This window comes from Lates calcarifer, linkage group LG2 (assembly GCF_001640805.2).
Source record: "Lates calcarifer isolate ASB-BC8 linkage group LG2, TLL_Latcal_v3, whole genome shotgun sequence".
Lineage (NCBI taxonomy): Eukaryota > Metazoa > Chordata > Actinopteri > Centropomidae > Lates > Lates calcarifer.
The window spans coordinates 29,384,989-29,405,999 of NC_066834.1; the positions used below are offsets into that span (position 1 = coordinate 29,384,989).

The following is a 21,011-nucleotide window of genomic DNA, read 5'->3' on the forward strand; positions in this document are numbered from 1 at the left end:
GTTTCTCTGTATTTAGATTATGTGATTAAATTGCATGATTTTTCATTCAGAATAAAACACAGGGAAAGTACCAAAGTAGAATGGGTTCATGGGAAAGATTAGTATAAATGAAACAATGGCCCTCAGATGTTTCCATGTATCTCCTGTAAAATAGATGATTCAAACAAATAGGTGTTTGACTGACAAAAGCTAACGAGGAAGACAACTCAGCAGTGCTCATGCAAATGTAGTGGGAAGAGCAAGAACTTCATTAAACCCAGATGCTTGGCATTTTTCCTTCATCAGAAACCCTGATGAAGGCCATGTGTCGAAACACAGTTCAATCTCACTGCATTTTTGATCACTGCGATGTGTTTCTAGAGACTCAAAGTTTCCAGGAAAAAGGAAGTGCGAGGGAAAACTGGGGTTAAAAATCAGATTTGTCAGTGCTCGTATCGTTCCCCAGCCTCTCATATCTGTGCTTATTAATGTGCAGATGCAGCAGTGTACGTTTCAGGGTGGGAGTGGGTGTTAGATGAACTCTCTCTGTTGGCTCATGTGTCAGGATGCAGTCCAGCCGTCAGGAAGTGATGCAGTAGAGCCCTAAAAGATAAAAATATCTCATTTAGGACAACGAGAAAGCAGAAAATCAGGATGTCAGTGTGTGATGACTGCGTGTTATTGCGTGTGTCAGTTAGCTGTTGTATTAGTGTACCTTGCAGGGCAGGATACAGCCATCAGCCACGTTTATATGTAACTGAATCAGAGGGTTTCTAATGTTGATCTCTGCTGTATCTCTTTTGTTTCTCCTCAGGTACCAACCAGTGGCCCCGCACTAGTGGACAGACCCCCTCCTCTCCAAATTATGAGAACTCCCTTCACTCACTGGTAAGCTCCCCCCTCCCGCCTCCGTCCTCCAGTGAGCGAGGGATATGATGGATGCTCACTTTAGATACGTTACCATGAAGGACTGAGCTAGCATTACAGGGAGATTCCTGTCTGACAAATGTTTTGCTGAGGAAGGTGGGGGCAGAGGGATAACCAAACTGAACAATACCTGTCCCTTGGGGCTTGCCATCTGTCCTCTACTCCGTGGGCCAGGATGGGGATGACAGTTGGGGGATGGGTCTAGTTATGGGGGCTGGTGTGGGGGCGGCAGCTGTTTGCTGAACCACTTCTCCAGGATTCCTTTGCTGCCATGTGACCGGAGCTACAGATCACCTTTCATCTAGCCTGCTACCTGATGCATGTCATATATCTGCATCCTCTTCTGAGAGGCTTTTAAAAATATTTTAATCAGTAAGAATGTTTAATTATAAAGCATGTCTAACAGAGGTAAAAACTGTTTTTACTTTTACTTTATGATAAATAAAAGTCTAGAAGTCTAGAGTTCTCCTGCTGCTGCAAAATCCACAAATCCACCACAATCAGTCCTGCTCCAGTTTTATCACATAGTTCTCTGCAATCAGTCAGTTGCATGTGAGGAGGACATTGAACATGGCCGTGAAGATCTTTTCCTCCCACTCCCCTGCAAGCTTTGTCTTTTCTCCTCATGGCCAACAAAGATAAGTGACAGCACAAATGAAGGTAACAATGAAGGTGAATAGTATCAGATAACTGCTGCTGATAAAAGCAGTGTGGAAACAAGTGCAATTCACATGCTCTTTGACATGTTGTATGAGGTAGATGCAGCACTGCAGTAGTTGTATGTTATTATCTGTTTGACATTATACGTGTTAATTTTGAAAAGTGGAGATATCTGTGTTGTGAGAGAGAGTGCAGACCTGTGGTGAAGGACAGCAGCTATTGGTAGCAGTGAAAGGACAAAACTTAAAGGGGTGTCCAGTTTGTCCAGCCTGATTTCATCTTGCAGGCTGTTTGACAACCTATGGGCTGTAATGGAAAAACTGAGCAACCCCTAATTTTGAATCTGGACTGCATGACTAATGGTATTTGTTTGGTACACTAATACAAATGAATGCCAAATGATTCCAGAGCCATTTAGGTTCAGAAGTGTCAGAAATGACCTCAAGTACTGGTTTTATATTCTCACCATTCATTCAACAGTGTGTTGCAGGCAAAGGATGGATCACAGTTCCTTGGTAGCTGAGTCAAAACTATTTTGGATGTTGGAAATCCCTGTTAGGTCTGTGCTGAACAACTGCATAAACATGCTAATTTAGGATTAGATTACAGACAAAATGACTGATCCTGTTAGTGGACTAGGCCACCAACAGTAGTTTGTATTAGAATAAGATTTATGTAATATGACAAATTAGCAGATTATGATAATCCACAAATCTTTCTTGTAAAGTGGCCAGTTGAATGAAAAGAATGGCTTAATTTAATGAATATAACTATGCCAAGTTATAATTTGTAAAATATTTCTATCATTCAAAAACTGCAGGTTTGCCAACAATAATAAAACGCTAAGCTTAGAAGCCAATGGTGTAACTAAACTGTTTGTGCAATGTAGTGAATTTAATGTTGAAGTCCAGTAATAGTAGTCGTGACTGTTAAATGTGCAAACAACAAAACATTTTCCTCCACACAAAGTGAATGGTCAGCAGCTGGGTGCTTCCCTCCAAATCCCATCCTCCTTGTCTGTGTGTCTTTACAAAAACAATCTCTATCCACAGTGTGTTCTCTAGTATTTCTAGATACTGATCTTTTTTCATAATCCTGTCTTATTCTTATTTGACTTTGCCAGAAAAACAGAGTTCATCAGCAGTTACATGAGCATCTCCAGGATGCCATGTCTTTCTTAAAGGATGTCTGCGAGGTACTATTTCAGATGGAGACTTTACTCGTTACGTGTTCCATACGTCTTTGCATTCCTCATTTTGTTTTTTCTCACAAGCTCGACTCGCAGTCACACATTCCACACAGTAAAATGCAGTTTCATTTTTATTGCCTTTGTTGCCATATTGTCATGTTATGTCGTCTTTTTTAGCTGTTCCAGCTTGCAGTAATCAGCTTAGGTGCAGATGTTAAATTCTAAATTAATTGTTGAAGCGCTTAAAGTGGCTGAAGTGCATCTGTTTATTATTCAGTTAAAGGAAATGATGTTGACTTTTACATCTCAAGCTGAAATGGCTCAATTGATCTTGCATTTGAATTGCCTTCTTTATCTTATGTCTCAGATGTTTTTTTTTTTTCTTTTCAAGTCCACACCATAAAATCAGTGTTTTCAATTTTGGCCCTAATGTGCTTATGCTAAGCTGCTCTGTCCTTCTTTTCCTCTCTTCTCTCTCCCCCTAACCCTTCGCTCCTCAATCCCTCCGGTCCTCCCAGTCTCGAATGGAGGATCGTCTGGACAGATTGGATGATGCAATCCTTGTTCTGAGGAACCATGCAGTGGGCTCCACCGCCAGTCTGCCCAGCGACATACACAGCCTGCTGGGACAGGCACAAAATGGGCCAATAGCAGCCATTGGAGCAAACTTCCCTGCCTCTGCATTGGTTCCAAGTCGGACAGCAGCGATGGTATGAGAACTTCACATAAGTATTTTGATTTGAAGTTTTCTGTGTGTTGCATAAAGTGAGGGAACAGCACAGTTCTCCTGTGTATTCCTATATGTTGTTTTTCAAACTTCACGACACATGAAGCCTCGCCCACCTGTTCGAAACGGGTCTGCTGCCATGTGTTTAAAAAAAAAAAAAACAAACTAGACATTTTCCACACATGAACAGTTGAATTTATCCTGACATATTTTCCATAAGTGTAATGGCTGGCCGAAGGCTCACCCTCCTCTTGAGAGCGGCTGTATACACAAGGGTGAAAGAGAAATGAGAAAAACAGGCATAACGGAGTGAAGTTGTGCTTTGGTGTAAGAAGTGTTTGTGTGTTGCACTCCTTTTAGAGTTAAAGTCGAATCCTCTTGAGACGCAGGGGAATGCAGGTCTCAGTATAAATCATGATGTGTTCACCCATCCTCCATCCGAGGTATTTCATTTTAAAGAGCCAAGAGATTTGAACACATCTGCAGTGGAAATTAAAATGGGACGGCTCATCCAACTGTAATCCAAAGGTGTTTGGAAATAATTTGGGTCACATACAATAAAAAAAAAACAAAAAACCCCGATGCTGAATCAGTTTAAACATAGATAGAATTTCAGATGACTTATACTGGAAAGAAACTAGATGCAAATGATGGAAGGAAAAGTCACACAATGAAAGATGAAAAGAGTTTTTTCTCTCCCTCATTTAATGTCCTGATCATCTGATGAACATAATATTCTCCCATGATTAACATTAAATTAGATACCAGCTTCAGACACAGACCTGAGATCCATCTGGTTTTCTACAAGTTAACCTCTACAGTTTTATACATTTTAGCAGTTAGAAACCCTGACAAATATCTGTTTATGTATAAGTTTTTTTTTTTTTTGATTGATTGAATATCAATGAGAAACAGTATAAAAACATTTTATTTGTACTGTTTAAGGCTGCAACTAACAATTATTTTCATTATCAATTATTTGCTTGTCAGAAATTAGTGTAGTAAAAACCTGTAACAGTTTCTTAAAGTGTGTAATGATGTCTTCATATAGCTTTTTTTAAATCCAACTGACAAAACCAAACACATTAAGTTCACTGTCATGAGGAAGAGGAGCTGGAAACAGAGAATGTTTCGCATTATCGTGTGTAAAATATCTCGAATGAATAATCAAAATATCTACTGATTATTATTCTGTTGATTAGTCTGTTGACTAATTGATTAATCAGCTAACTATTTCATCTCTAGTTCTGTAATATCTTAACTGTTAACTAAACCACAGCTGACATAAAACACACACATTCATACAGTTAATACAGATATTTTCATCTGATGCTCAGTTGAAATTTAGTGCATCAAAAAGGACGAGTAAGAATAATAGATTTATTTTATGTTTTGATTGAAACTGACATTTTAGTGCGTATTCCTCAGCAGAAAGATTGCGCAGTGGTTTTTTGGCATCATCATCAAAGCTGCTCTGTATTTTGATCCTACTTCTTATCAGGATTTCTTATGTCCCTCTCTGGTCTGTGATCTCACATCTCCTTTGCCAACATTAATTTATTTTAAAAGCATTTTCGGCAGTGTGTCCTCTGTCTCCGGTTGTTTTCACTTTGATGCTGAAGCTGTTGGATCTTTCAGAGTAGCTTGTTTTGTCCCCTAACAAGACTTTTTTCTGTGGTTGTCAGAAGAGCTCAGTTTGATGTATTTGTTAGACAGAGCTGGGTTGTGGCAGTGATGTTGACCGACTGCGACTGTGAGATAGAACATACTGTGTCTGCACTAACACAGCACTTCCTGTGTGGAAGAGGTCCCCTCAGACAGGGCTCACCAGCCTCGGCACGGCACAGCCACAGGCTTATTACTCCGGCTGACACCCCACCCTCTAACCCCCTTCCTCCCCTTTTCATCACTTCTTTTTAACAACCCAGGAAATCTGAATCGTTGGAAACGTGTGTCTGAACCCACGGCCTCCACCCAAATAGAGGTCCTCAGCTGTATGGTAATCAGGCCCAGCCATGAAAATGGCAGCGTTCTTTTCTTGCCAGAGCCCCGGCTTCCCTCCTCCTCCTCCAGACAAAGAGTTGTTTGGACACCTGTTGAGAGCACAGCAAAGATTAGCGTAGTGCCGAGGAAAGGGGAGGGTCTCGGGGTGGCGGGGTTAACAGAGGCCAACAGTAACCGGGGATCACATTCCACAGGAAAAAAGGGGGAGATACCCTCCACCCTCAGTGACTATTTCCCCGCCTTTCCCTGGTTCTCAGAGGGGAAATCAAATAGCTTGAGAACATGTGGTAAACCTCAGGAAGGAGGGACTTTGTGGTGCAACATGGTGGGAGTTGACCATTTTTATGTTATGAATGTGGACAAAATGAAAAAGGAAATGATCAGACAGTGGAGTGGGTTTAGCTTGACATCTTTTAAAAAGATTTCAGAGGATGTGAGAGTGTGACAGCAGCGAGCAGTGAAATAGAATGTAACATAAACAGGGAGAAATAAAGAGGTTTTCTCAGGTGTCTTCTATTAGCTTTTTTGTGTTTTTGTGTCGGCATCCTTCAGCGTACTACTGTGAAACAAATCACCAAAGCACCCCCCAGTGTTGGGAATGATAGATTTGAATGACTCCTTAGACCCTGAGCTTTTCATATAATTTCAATATATACAGACTGCAAAATTTCAGCATTTAATGTTGAAGGTTTAAAACACAAGTCACAACATCCTTGACCTGTGTGGATGGACGTCAGCTTGCTGTGGTTATTATTTCTGTTCAGAACCGCTGGATCTTTTGTTTGAGGCTGCTCTTCTCTTGTTGAAAAGAACTGTTGTATGTGCCGTCTCCAGAGAGCGTCTGCTTCCTTTCTTCACATGTCCTTCCTGCCTGTGTTGCAGCAGGGTGGTGCCCACGCTGACGATGCTGCCAGCCTGAACAGCAGCCACGGAGGCCTGCCCAGTGCCGGCTCCACATCCAGCACAGAACTCAACCACCAAGTGGAGACATTCAGAGGTGTGGTGCCCCCTCCCCCCACAGTCTTACTGTATGGCTGACACAACATGTTACTGCAATGGATCAGTTTATTTATTACCTTTGTGTTTACATTGTGTTCATTAGGTCTTGCCGCAGGCCTGGCTGGCCAGGTGCCCACCACCCTGGAGCTGAAGGTGGAGAAACAGGACAAGGACGAGATGCACGACAGCCTCTCCACAGAGGACAAGTCCGACGACGAGAGCGATAAAAGGGATATGAAGACACCCAGAGCAGGCACACGCACGAGGTACTAACACAAACACATAGTTTCAAATTATTTGGGTTTTTGTCATGTGTGCCATTTAACTGTAAAATAGATCTGACTGCAAGTGGATTCCTTCTGTCTCCCACAGTCTCACTGAAGACGAGGAGCTGAATCCGGAGCAGAAGGCAGAACGCGAGCGTGAAAGAAGGATGGCTAACAACGCCCGCGAACGCCTGAGGGTGCGAGACATCAACGAGGCCTTCAAGGAGCTGGGTCGCATGTGCCAGCTGCACCTGAAAAGCGAGAAGCCTCAGACTAAACTGCTCATCCTTCATCAGGCTGTGGCCGTCATACTTAGCTTGGAGCAGCAAGTCAGAGGTCAGTGTCCAGCTAATGAAAGCTGTATCCCAGCACTGTTGCAATAACTGAAATGTCAGTGCTACGTCACATCAAGTCAGTATTGATTCCTGTCTCTCTGAACCTGCAGAGCGGAATTTGAACCCGAAAGCAGCCTGCCTTAAGAGAAGGGAGGAGGAAAAAGTGTCTGGGGGCTCTGGTGACGCCCAACAGGGCCACACGGGAGTCCATCCAGGCCTGACTGACACATCCAACCCCATGGGCCACCTCTGAGTAGCAGGCAGGTAATGTCACCTCCTGCAGCGAACCATTATTTTACTGATTAATCTGAGGATTGTTGTCTCAAACAATTAATTAATCATCAGAGGAGCTCAGGCAGGCAAAGTTAGTGTTAGTCTTTTCTTAAAACTCTTTTTTAATCGTATGGCTTCTCTTCAGGAATTTGTTGTAATCTAACATTTTTATTATCTTTTCACGTTTTGAATTTTATTTAACTTTTTTGTGTTGCTGATTTTAATAATAACATTCATTACTATTAGCATTCTAAAATGGCGATAAGTGTTCATCACACTTCCCTAATTTATTTTACATTTGAGAAGCTGGAACTGTTATATGTTATATGTTATATTTGGCACCATTTCATGATAAATGACTGAAGTCAAAGTCGCTGATTAGTTGTTGTCTTAATGGACCAAAGCACTGAGTACAATTTTCTGTAAATGTGTGAAAGAATTGCAATAACACTATGAAACTGTGATTGTGTTATGATGTTGAACCTAATTTATTTCATACTCTGTGTGATTAGTGATGCTCACTCCTGGTCGGTGTATTTCTCACCTCCTCTCTCCAGATCAAAGAGATCCAGATCATTTCTGTCCCGTTTTGAAGTTGGTTGAAGTTGCTTCCCAGTGACAGGACTCACAGTTTGTGACACCAATTGGAGGAGACAGACCACTTGAAGCAAAACCATGAGACTAACAAACACAATCCAATCCTACGATTGAGGAAGAGCCAAGCGTCCAGCTCCCTGTGACCAGTTTCCATCTGCAAATTTCTCCCCACAAAGAAAAATCTTCAGCACATATCACTGTCTGCAAGAAGTGTGTTGCTTCTGAACAATCAGAGACTTCGCAATCTCCTCGAACCGTATGTGGAAATTGCCTCGTGCCTAAACTGAATTGACGAATGCATTGTAACAGCAGTTGTTTTTGTTTGTCTGTTTTCTTTTTTTCTATTTATTATGTTATTGAGCTATAAAGTGTATGTCTAAAGGGAAAGTTAAGCAAATTCAAAGAGAAGTATGCGGCTTTTCAGTTGATCTAAAGTTTGCCAGTGTCACCGTTAAAACTGAGCACTCCACCCTGCAAAATCTTTGGCAAGTCCGAGATGAGGGGAAAATATTTGGGCACTGAGAAGATTGAGATTAATTTATTGGCCAGTTTAGAGTCATATTTATACCCAACTGAAAATTATCATTAGCTGTTAGAACAAAAGCGCCCCATAAAAAAAAGAGGATATATTATTTATATTTATATTTTATTAATTCTGCCACTGGCCTCACATGTAACCAGAACTACCTACAGTATATTTGTTTCTGCGTAGTTTAGATCAGTCTCTGTGCTACTGACCAGTGGAATAATAGAAGGCCCAGCTACATTAGCATCAACGATATTGTCTATGTCGGTGACAGATGGGTGGCAAACTCTAGTTTTACTGAAAGCTCAGATTTAGTTGTTTTCTTTTTTTCATCGGTAGTGAGCAGTGAAAACACAGAGAGCAAACTATTCGCAAACCTTAGCATTCCCTGCATATTTTTAGTGTCTTAACTAAAGGAAAAGGGGGCACTTCACTGCCCCTTCGGTTTCCTTTGCCATATAGTGTTAAATGTAAGCAGTGACATATTTTTGCAGATTCCCGTCTTTGTTTAGCCTCCTGACAGTTACGTGCTCCTGACGTCAGCACAGAAGTGACTTGTGTTTTTTTCTTTTTCGTCATTCTTTCCGCCACCAGCTAATGAAGAAGTAGTTTAAAAAAAAAAAAGAAATAAATAAAACGACGACCACACTTTCTCCTGGCCTGATGAAGATACCACTTTTTCACTTTTTCTTTCTGTTAATATCTCAAGACATTAAATTTCAAAAACAGTTACTGAGTAAAAATTTAGTTATGCTTATTTGTGTTGTAACGAGTCCTTTCTTTAGGCTTCCAGCATTATCATGTCCAGTTTCAGTCAGCGGACAGAACTTCTAAGTTATTTTTCAATGATATATTGATCCAAGCCGTGATATACTCAATACAGTAATAAGCCAGACTAGATCTTTCATGGATTTTGTTGAATATCATAGAACTGTAGCACAATAATGAACAAAGACAGTTAACAGGATTTGTTTTTTTATGTTTCAAGACATTGGTCATGGCTTTATTTTGTTTTTCCCTATCAGTGTGCATGCTTTACATTTCTCCTTTTATGTCTTTGGTCTTAAGACCTGCTTTATATTCCATTTATTTCTTTGTATATTGTCTATCATTATCAACACCTTAAACAAGACTGCCACATTCAGAATGAGTATTCTGTACAAAAAGGGACTTAAATTACAATAAAGGATGCCACGCCAAGAGTTTACATTAAAGATTCATGATTTAACAACTTTGTTTTAGTGAGAAAAACAAACAAACAGCTTTTGTGTATTCTCTGACTGAATGTGGCCTTGTTCTTCATTTCAGTATTCACAAGTTTGTATTTATGTCGGCAGACTTTGATTGAGGGTATAATGTATGTCACCTCCTGCTCTCTTTCCTTCATTTTTTATTTTAAATTTCCCTGTTCCTCCTATATTTCCTTGCTCCTCTGTTTGCCAAGTTAGACTTTGCTGTATTCCCAGATGCTTTCCCTTGTATAATATATGAAAAAAAAGAAAATCAAAAGGAAAAAAAAAAAACATTTGGCTTATTTTTCACTGTAGTTAGTCTTTTATACAATAATACTGTAAGAATATTTCTTGAATTCTAAATATTACTCTTTCTAGATTTTTGAAAGCAAAAGTTTTGAGTAAAAAGTTTCTTACTTTATTTTACTATATTAGATAGTAAAATGTACGGTTATTTACCATAACCTGTCCATTATTACAAGAAATTTACGAATGGCATCTCAAGAACATAGCTGAATTGTTGCTCGCAGTCTAGTACTTAAATAGGCTTCATACGAGCTCAGATTCCTAAAAAGTGCGACCTCCATCTTATTCTCCAGTCTCCGCTGTTGATTGATAAAAGATTTGTTCTTGTGACGAATGAAAAAAAAAGGTATTGTCGATGCACATCACAAAAAAGAAAAAAAAAAAACAACCTGCGGCAACGATAATTTGAATTTTCTGTCTTTTTCAACAGAAAAACACAATGTATATAACATTTATGTTGCAATAAATGTGCCATCTTTTTTTAAACTCAGTTGTTTGTGCATTTATTTCTCTCACCAAGCGAACGTTGTTTGTTTCAGTTTCTGTTTCTTCTCCATATTCACATTTTCTCCTTTTCTCCATAAAGTTTTATTTTATGAGCACAAGAAGGATGACGGTGGGTGAGTTCAGAAACACGGCGGTTAGCTTAGACTTCCTTATTATCATTTCTTTATTTTGTTTTCTAAAGACCTTTCTACAGTGGATTTAGGCCAAATGAGTGTTTTATAGTATGTAACTCATTTTTGAAAATAATGCCAGTGGACCATCGTAGTCTGTATGAAAAGTACTATGAATATATGTTTCTATTTTTAATAAAGTGTGATAGCAGCGTACTTTACATGCTGTGGTCCTACTTTATTTACATTTAGATGAGAGATGGATCCTGATTGAAAGTCATTCCAACAAAAAGGCAATGCATGAATATTTATCAGCTAGAGATGTGTTTGGATATATATATTATTCAATGTCAATTCATATGATGTGAATTCAATGTGAATTCTTAAATCATTTCAGGATGTTTTACGGTGTGTTTTAATAATTTGTTTTGACACACATCCTGTAAATTCAGAAGCAAAAGCCTTATAAAGAACTACATGAACTCAGGGATAAAACTGATGCAGCCATTATGAGAAGCACAAACCTAAACTGTATTTCCTAATCAGTGTTTTTGGTGGTAGCAGCTTTCTACAGACTGCCACAGTCAATCTGCTACTTGTGCTGTGACTGAAGTTAATGAATCCCAAACGTGTTATGAAAATGCTCCTCTAAACCTGGAGGACTGTTGTGCTGTAAATCTCAGACCTTGTACATCTGCGTGAAATTATCCTCTTGCAGATGTGAGCATGAGAGTACTCATCACATCCTGAGAGGTCTGATCCCAGTTCAGTTTTTTTCTGACAGAGGGTGACACTCTGGAAGAAAAGTGCTGACTGCTGCTCTGTCTGTGGTGAGCTCAGTGAAGCAGTGTAAATCATGACTGTCGTCTCTCAATGTTCCCTGCAGCGGAAAATAAAACCAAAAAAACAAGAGATGTTAGTGTGTTGGGGCTGATGGTGGCGGTGCATGTTTTCTGTAGGAGTGGGACCACCAAGTCTGAAGGCTGACTTCCTGTCATGGCTGCTGGGCCAACTGACAGAAAGTCCTTGGCTTGCATCCTTGAAGCCCTACCAAAGAGCCTTCTGCTCCTTCTGCACCAAACAGTACGATCATCTGCCTCTCTGCTACTTTCAGGATGCGTGCTGCACTGCACATGCTTCATGTCTTCTCTCTGCTTTCTGTGTTCCAGTTTCTAATCACACATCTTCAAGATTCACCACTTTATTGTTATTTTATTATCATTGATTGGAGTGTGATTTTGTGAGTGCACATAAAAGGAAAACCTCCCTCAGGACATCATGTACAGTAACTACACTGTAAAAGAGTTGAGTTCACATGTAAGTGATGGGGGACACAATCCACAGACCTTGTTCATGTGTTTCTGCTGGAGCTAATTTGAGGCTTCAGCTTCAGTCTGCCTCAGACAAAACAAGTAAGGGATCTTCCAAAGTTACAGTCTTGTTAGAACAAAATTCCTTTGTTTGAATGAATCAGTGTTTCCTCGCTGAGCTGTGGGATAGTAACACACAGAGGGAGTTTCATGCTAAAAAGACTCATTTTGGAAAATACCCACTTGTTTTTATCAAGTTCAATCTGTGGAAGCCTCGTATCAGCTCCAGATGAGTGTCTTTTCTCACACATATCAAAACACAAACTGAACTGATGAAAATGAATTTCATCTCCCATCAAAAAACTGCTTTAAGAAATGATCTTTTAGGAAAGGAGGGTAGCCAACATGCTGTTACTGGCAGCACGGTTACGACTGCATCATATCTTCTTGTGATTTGGAAAACTATTTAGTTGTCTTAAAAAGTCTTCGCTTTGTTTTCTTCAATGCTCTTGTGTTGACTTCCCATTGTTACACCAACAAATCTGTTATTCTCCACCTGCTGAATTTCTCTTGCTGTTTATGACCAGAGCTACAAGGCCACTATGACCCTTAGCAACCATCACTACCTCATTTATTTTGGGAAATCCAAAGTTGTTGGCTGCACACCAGTCCACTGTTGTAAGAAATCAGAGCCACTGATGTGGTATCAACAGCAAAGTCACAGTCAACTTCACAGACTAGGAGGGAGAAACAGAGCTGTTGTGTCACCATGTTGTTTTCAGTGGTGGCTTTGGTCTGCCACACTGGTTCAGAGACAATTTTTCAGCATGTTTCTTTAAAAAAAAAAAAAATCAAATAAACAAAGATGCAACAATGGAAAAAAATTAATCAAGCAAGCTAAATGTGAGCATCTGCGACATCTCTGGTACATGACAGCTCAGTTCCTTACGATCAGGCTAAGGCTGAGCTGTGCACTGAGCATGCCCAGAAGTCCCAGCTGTGGCACCTCGGCGGAGAACAGAGCTCTCATTGTGCGCTGCTGTAACCCAACACAGTGGCACAGAGCTCAGATTAAAGGCTGTAGTGGTGCACAGTCTCTCTGCGGACACAAATATAAACAGTGGACTGCTACATAGGCAGAGGGGCAGCTGGGCCTCAGTTTAATGTAGTTTATGCTGCCGTGGTAAGAGTTAGAAAAGGAACTTACTCACTGTAAGTCAGAGTGAACGTTCCAGTTCTATTTTTTCAGTAAAGTAACACTGATTAAAATATTCTCTATATTGAAAATTAGTGCATATCAAGTGTAAAGTATGATGTAGTGAATGATCCGAAAAAAAAAAGAAACCTTTGAATTTCTGTAAAGGAAACTGTGATTTTTTTGTTGTTGTTGGTGGTATTGTATGTTTCTAATATTTTCTCCACCTCTTTTTTATATACGAAGGAACAAAATTACAAGCACCTATAAACATCTAAACTATAAACACCTTAAAATTAGAACAGAAATCAATAAACAAAAAATTAACTGGTATGTATTTTGATGACTGATTAGCTGTTTTAGTCTGTTTTCAAGAAATAAATGTAATGATTTGGTGTCATAGTAAACTGATTGTTTACTACTGAATTAATCTATTTAATTTTTTGTTTGTTTGTCTGTGATTTATTCCATAATATATGTACAGTACAGTGCTACACTTCAGCATGTGCATGTTGAGACATTTTGCATGTGATATATGTGGGAATATTTGTACATAGTGCCACATATAGACAGATCAGTGCACCCACAGTACCACAACTGTAATCCTACCTCTGCTACTATCTACTGTAATCCATCCATATGATGCGTTTACTGCACTGTCTATGAGTTAGATACATCCATGCACCAGTGTCACCGACACAGGTTCTCATTAAGTACCCGCTCTCAGATCAGCTTACTGTCCACTAGATGACGCTCTCGGTTTTTAAAGACATGCAGCTGCAAATCGCGTTTATGCAGAGTGCAAATAATTAATCTTACATCGACTTTGAGGCGATACGTGTTGTAATGCTCCCAGGTCATTAAATAATTCATAAAACCATTAGTTTGTACAAGCAATGAATATCCGCTGATGAACCTGCAGTGTGTAACTTGATATTTGAATCTCCCAGTGTTTTGAGATATATCAGTGGAGTGGTCAGTATTAGTACTATCTACTCCACCCGTTTTCACATAGCAAAGTGACTCATACTTCAAAATGTATTAACTCAGTCATTTTTATTTGTGATATTATTATTATTATTATTATTATGTTGGCCCAGCTGCTTGCCAACACAAACTATAGCCCTGCATTCAGGGCGCAGTCTGCCTTTAATTTGATAACAGGTTTATTCAGTTCAGTTCAATTCAAAACATTTCAAGAAGATGTTTTTGTTAATATTGATAATGAGCTCATATCAAAGACAGAAAGGTCCAACCTACAGCCGCTCCTTAAGAGCCTGCTGGGGGGGTGAACCAAGTCAAGCTGGGTCGGTCCAAACCAAGCCGAGCCTCAGAGTAGTCCTGCCAAAACTACAGGAGGATTTACTTAGTGATGTGAAATCTGTTCCTGGACCGGCTGAAGGGTTTTGGGTGGGTGGGCGGGTTTGTACGCTTGATTCAGGAGGCGGAGCGGCCCGGAGGGTCGGACGTCCTTCTGAAACCGTCCTGCTCTCTTCACCTCTCTGAAAACAACACAGGACCAAATTAGTTAGCCAACTGTGGTGTGGGCACTTTGCTCAACAGCTTATACTGTTTTCCCCTCAAAAAGCTTTTAAAGAAACGTGTAAAAATCCTCGATAAGTGAAGCAGAGAGAAAAGCGACGCTGGTGAGTAACTAGTTAACAGTTTTCATTGTAGATGTTCAGTCTGCTGCGGGGAGGTTAACAGCCGTTAAACTCCACAAAGAGGCACAAAACTCAACATTTAACGTCAAAAACGGTCTTTTTTAAACTACGCTATAAACTTTACACAATTAAGCGGGTGATAGAAGTGAGAGGGTAGCAGAGAAAAGCCTAAGTTTTACAGTAAATCTCAGGCTGGTGTGTGTTTCATTCCACCTGTTGCTGCACTGAGCAACGATGTAAAAAGTCTAGAAACTGCGTCAACTCAAACGTTGCTGTTTCTTCTCTTCACTTGACCTGTTAGTGTTTATCTAAGGGTTTGCTCTGATGCTCTGTTTGTGATTTATAACTAATACATTTAGTGTGGTGTGATATAAATTGTGTTTACTGTACGGTCACGTAGCATTTACCTGACGCTTCAGATCAGTGAACGCTCATTCACGTTACGTAACTTTAGAATACTTTCCCACACTGTAAATCCTCTCAGTCTCGACTGACTTGGTTCAGCTCTTACCTTCAGTTTCTACTGATTTGTTTTCCTCATGTAGTCATGTGAGCCACTGCAAAGCATAGACGCACAGTGCCATGACTCCATCTGTGACACAGAAAACTAATCAGTTCACATGAGGAGATAAAAATCTGCTTTGTTAAATCTTAGCTCAGTCTCCTCTCTGCTCAGATCGAAGCCAGGGCCATGACATCCTAACCTGTGCTAGCTGCTGACCTCTCCACTCTGCAGCACAGGGGTCAGTGAAGGCAGCACTGTGGGCAGTGGGGCAACTCAGTGAGAGGGTTTCCTCCCTTTGCAGTGAAGAATACAATGGGAGGAAAAACGTTGCACATTTGTTGGAGCCCCTGCCTGTGTCGGACGCAGGTGAAACTAAGGATAAAAGGGTCTACTGTGTCATCTTAGTCTTTAACCTTGGACTTCCTCTTTCCTCACCATTAGGCTGACTAATTCTGACTAAATGAAGTACCAGCACCAACCAGTCATGACAGTGAAACCCAAGTGGATTTGAATTATTCTCATGTTGTGCTAGGAGTGGCAAAAATGAACAGTTTCTGGCAGGGTTTTATGGAAAAGGCAGGCAATGTCACCTGAAACAAAGATGGCCTCTGTCTATAAAGGTAATATGCTTAAATAAAATAAAATGTCAACCCTAGGGGAAAACCAAAAGAGGTGTTATTTCATGCATATATTGAACAAATATGTCTATTACTAGGCCATCATTTATTGACTAAATTGATTGTTAGACAAAATGCATCAGGCTTACCAGCCTGGCTAAACAATTTACTGGGTAAATCATCTTCTTTATCAATAAATACCTTGATTGAATGCATTTTTCTGAAAACTGCTTGAGAAGTGTATGTGTTATAGTTAAAATAACCAGAGAGGAATGTCTGTTTTTGGCCTATCCAGCATAAATACCTGTGCCTTTCTTATATTATATTTTTTATTTTTCTTCTGTGCCTTTCTTATATTTTTGTTTTTTATTTTTCTATATTATATCTTTATTTTTCTATTTTTGTCACTCTTGTTTTCTTGCTGCTGTAACATAAATTTCCCACAAGTGAGATGAATAGAGTCTATCTTAAATACTAGGTATTTGTCACAAAATATTGCCATAAAGCTTTCCTGCCCAGGCTAAGATTATGGCAAAAATCTGTCTCATTTGGCAAATGTATATCCTTTCAAGGTACATGCCGTCATATCACCCAACCCTACTTGGTGCTGTATTTTCTTTTCTGAATAGGCTATCGGTTGTCCATAGGTCTGTCTTCACCTGTTTCATCCTAATGTGATATATCCTGCTTTTGCCTTTGTTGTCAGTGTTATCAGTGCCCTTCCTCCAGGCCCATGTCAGCCTCTCTTTGTATTCTAACATCAGGTAGAATGGGACACTATCAGGGAGGCAAACAGGAACCTGTTAAAAGCCCATTGTCCAGTGAAACACATGATGACTGCAGATGGCTTTTGTCTTCATTGGCTTCCCAGGCATAAATATGTCTGATGAACATTTACCAGCTCACTTTAATATTTGTACACAAGTTTGATATTTATTGCCAGCTGCGTTCTCACGATGCGGCTGCAAATCTGTCAACTTGGACAACCCTGTAATTATTATAAATGTGATAAAAAACTGAACCAAATAAGATTTTGTTGCTCTACTTTAATGGCATTTCCCATGTGTGCGTGGGCTGTGAATTACAATGTCACATACAAGGATGTGTCTGCCTTCCAAAGTTGTGTAGAGACAACAGAGCTCACATTTTTCTCAGGCCTGGCTGAGGGTGTTATCTTTCTGTTAATAAGTTTCTGTTTACATGTTTAACCTATACGCTTTATCATGCACAGGAAACAGTCATTTTGTTATATCATACCTGTTAGTCACTCAGCTGTAAGACCTTTTTAAACAGTGCCCAGTTATATTTGCTGTTAAAGAGAATGTGACTGATGTTGAGTCATATTTGAGTGATGTTATGGGTTCTGATATGTTGCAGGGACAACACAGCAACACAGGGAGCTTATTGTTTCATTTGGCCAGAGTGTATTAGATGAGCAGCTTGACGAAAAAGATCTCCCTGGAGAGAAAATAGGGCATTAAGAATGCAAAACAAGAGAAGAAAATGAAAGCAGATGACATAATTAAATGCTGCGTGGGTTTAATGTTTCATTAGAGGCTGAGTATGGAGCTGGGAAGCATTTGTTGATATTACTAAATAATGTAGTGTCTCATCTCTGACTAATAAAGCCTGTCTAAATCTATTGCTTGCAGCAGTGGGCCACCTGATCCAGGGAGAGGGATTTATTTTCCTTCTCTATTCCTGATGGAGTCACACAGAGTGACTGGCATTCCTAACAGTGGACCACAGCAGGCCTACACTCAGCCGTCCCGCCCCTCCAGGCCCCACAGCAATGGAACTGGCACATACGGACTGAGCATCCGCGTCCAGGGTATAGATGGACACCCCTACGTAGTTCTCAACAACCAGGACAGGGGTCCTCAATCCTATATTGACCCAAACAGTAATGGGTACATTGACACAGATGGCTCCTTCATTGAGAACTACCAGGAGTATGATTTCAGAGGAGGCAAGGAGGCCGGATCCAACAGCCCCTTCATAGAGTACAGGTCTCAGAAGATGAAGCATTACAGTGGTTCTCAAAATGGTATCGCAGACTCACAGGGAAAGAAACCATCCAACCTTCTGAACTTTCAGAAGCACCCTGAGATTCTGCAGCCGTATGATCCAGAGACTAACTCCCTCAACCTCGAAGGTTTCCACAGTCTGCCTTCAAGGCCTCCACCTGTGGCCAAGACTGACAATGAACACCAGAGTTCCTCCTCCAAATCTGCTGTACCCCTACCATCCCACGCCAGGTCATCGAGCCTGGATCAGAATAAAGTTCCTGCTCAGCAAGACAAAAGGCAACCTCCGTCCCAGAGGCTGAGCGAGACGGCCCTTCCTAAGCCGAAGTCACAGCCTCAGCCTCTGGCCCAGCTCACTCAGCCTCAGACCAGGCTGCAAACGCAAACAGCTGAGCCGCAGTCCAGACCTCGTCTTGCCAACCTTAATCCATCTCAGTCCAAGCCTGCCTCTAAAACTCCACCCCAGCCTCGGCCCTCCACTGTGTCAAGTCCGTCGACTGAGCAGAGCAAGACCTCATGCAGATCCCCCAGTTCTATGAGCAGCGCCAACTCCAGCCTAGAGCGCACCAGCCACGAGCCCGATGTCCTTCCTCTGCGCCGGACCGACTCCAGTGGGCCAGTCCTTCAGTCCTCCTCCCGCTCCCGCCACTCCTCGTCGTCCTCCACCTCTAAGGCTCTAATGGATGAACAGATGGAGGCCCTGTACGCAGACACCATCAACCGCCACGAGAACCGCCGCTACATCCCTTTCCTCCCTGGTTCAGGCAGGGACATTGACACGGGCTCCATTCCTGGCGTCGATGAGCTCATTGAGAAGTTTGACAACAAAGATGGCAGCCACCAGCGCAGGGGCAGGGCGGGGCGCAGGAACAGAATCAATCCAGAAGACAGGAAACGCTCACGCAGTGTGGATAGTGCTCTCGGCCTGCAGGATGGCTCCACCTACATGGATGGGTTTAGCCGCCATCGAGGCACATCAATGGAGCATGTCCTGCGGCCCTCACAGCTGCGGCTGCAGAAGACAGCAGGCAGTCAGGACTCCTGGATCACAGCTGTAGATGGTAAGGTTGACTCCAGGGCTTCGTCTCGTGCCACCAGTGCACCTGGCTCTCCACAGGGCACCATCTCTAAAGGTGTCGGGTCCATCCAGGGGTACAAAAAGCCACAGACTCGCTCCTCTTCAATACCATTCAAGAGCAAAGAGAGTGAGGATGGTGCCTCTTCAGCTGGAAGGACTTCAACGACATCAGTGTCGACGTCGCTATCTAAGTCCTCTTCCACTGGAGACAAAAAGCCCAATAAAGAGGCAGATGTTCAGGTAAAAAGCCAGAGATCTGTGCTGCAGCACTATGATTTGATCCTATGTTTTAATGAACTTCTGTCTTATTTTACTTCAAATATTATCATATTGTCAAGATCTCTCTTTCATTCCGTGTTACATCCAGGCGACACCTGATCTCCTGAAAGGTCAGCAGGAGCTTTCACAACAAACACATGAGGAGACAGCAAAGCAAATTTTGTTCAATTACCTTAAGGACGGGTGAGTTTTCTTAACTTTTCTGTTCTCATCAATGCACTTTTTAGGTTTATCTACTCATATTAATAAAAAAAATATATTGTGAAAATGTTATGGTCTTAATACTTGGCTTTTAATTGGGTCATGAACTGAGTGTCTTGTTCCCGCTGAATCTTAAAATCAACATGTTGCACCATATGGCAATGCATCACCAAGGAAGAGACTGTTGTGTGGGAGCACATAAGAGGTTTTTATCAGAGCTGGACTGTTTGTGATAAAAGTGAAGGAATGTTCTCTTCTTACCCCCCCTTCCATCCAGGCTCTGAGAGATCCAGCTGTCTGGAGTATGTTTTCTTGCAGAATCCCACTTTCTCTCTCTGCTTTCTTTTTAGCTGCAATGTGAACTTTCTGTTTGTTTTTGTAATCAGACACCTACTGCTAGTCAAGGAGAGGCATGTTGGGTTAAAAGGTTAAATTCAGTTTAGTTGAGGCCATATAAGAAAGTTTATGCATACCGTAAAGTCTTTCACTCAAGCTAGCAAGTCAATTATTGTTTCTGGAGAATGTTTAAGTTAAATACAAATGCGAGTTAAACTACGTTCTGCAGTTGTTGCGTTGGTTGTGTGCATGATTTCACAGTAAGAGACACAGTTTGCAGGTTTCTACAGTTGAGCATGGGCTTGGGGTAAAGTAGAGAGAGAACAGGAAACTCCTTGGGTGTGTCTGGCCACAGGTCAGGAGTCACAGGACAAAGGAAAGGAAGCACAGATGGAAGTGCAGGGGCTGAAACTGAGCTACATTCCCAAGGCCCAGAAGACAAACATTCACCAATGGAGGTTATAAAGATTTAATGAAGATCATCTGTATGAGGAGAGGGGAGGTTCTGAGGGTTTGGCTTTCTGTGTCAGCCTTGTAATTTATTGAAATAATATGTCACTGCTGGCATGTGAAAGTGGTGAAATTCCAGTTTTGTTGATTCTGATGTTTTCACTTTGAGTAGAATTAAATGTTCTTGTGTGGGTGGAGAAAATCCTCCCATCTTTGGGTTTTCAAACATCTATAAACGTCGATAAACTCAGAAATTCCTGCTGTTCAATGGCAAAGACAAAGCTTTTTCTTTGCTTCAGAGAAGTTGATGTTAAGGAAATATGAAGTTCTTGCTCTTGCTTGCTCTTGCAGTGCTGCTATCGGTTGCCACTTGTTTTTTAAATATAACACAAACTGTGTGACCCCTACAGAGAATAGGCCTGAAATAGACAATTTGTGCTTGTGACTGGTTTTGAGACCAAATACTGTGAATCCAAGCTTCTTTAACGATCACAAAAAAGTCTGACAAAAATAATGTTTTTGTTTCTGTAAATAATATGAAGAAAATCACTACTTGACTGTCATTGTACATATAGATAATTACCTGAATATCAGGAGCAAGCCATCTTGCAATTTGGAAGTTGTACAAATTGCAAGTTGTTTAAGCTCTGGATGTTTGCTCCATCATCTTTAGCTCTTGTTCCTAATTATTTACATGTTGATGAAATGGGAC

At 41.1% G+C, this 21,011-nt stretch overlaps 2 protein-coding genes across 9 annotated transcripts in view; both read left to right on the top strand.

Moving 5' to 3' along the window:
- Positions 1–10,506, top strand: part of tcf12 (transcription factor 12) — a 72,825-nt gene extending 62,319 nt beyond the window's left edge. For 2 of the 6 annotated variants that reach the window (XM_018667920.2, XM_018667922.2), the window contains 7 exons: positions 794–867; positions 3,274–3,465; positions 6,369–6,483; positions 6,589–6,751; positions 6,858–7,087; positions 7,197–7,350; positions 7,917–10,506. In XM_018667920.2, coding sequence (XP_018523436.1) covers positions 794–867; positions 3,274–3,465; positions 6,369–6,483; positions 6,589–6,751; positions 6,858–7,087; positions 7,197–7,339 — 917 coding nt within the window. In that variant the 3' untranslated portion in view covers positions 7,340–7,350; positions 7,917–10,506. Of the gene's footprint in view, positions 1–793; positions 868–2,689; positions 2,762–3,273; positions 3,466–6,368; positions 6,484–6,588; positions 6,752–6,857; positions 7,088–7,196; positions 7,351–7,916 lie in introns of all 6 variants that reach the window. The other 4 variants (XM_018667921.2, XM_018667923.2, XM_018667924.2 and 1 more) reach the window with 3 other exon arrangements.
- A 4,080-nt stretch (positions 10,507–14,586) lies between these two features.
- Positions 14,587–21,011, top strand: part of cgnl1 (cingulin-like 1) — a 29,435-nt gene continuing 23,010 nt past the window's right edge. Inside the window, exons 1-3 of one of the 3 annotated variants that reach the window (XM_018667985.2) lie at positions 14,587–14,788; positions 17,581–19,273; positions 19,401–19,495. In XM_018667985.2, coding sequence (XP_018523501.1) covers positions 17,633–19,273; positions 19,401–19,495 — 1,736 coding nt within the window. In that variant the 5' untranslated portion in view covers positions 14,587–14,788; positions 17,581–17,632. The remainder of the gene's footprint in view (positions 14,789–17,580; positions 19,274–19,400; positions 19,496–21,011) is intronic. The other 2 variants (XM_018667983.2, XM_018667984.2) reach the window with 2 other exon arrangements.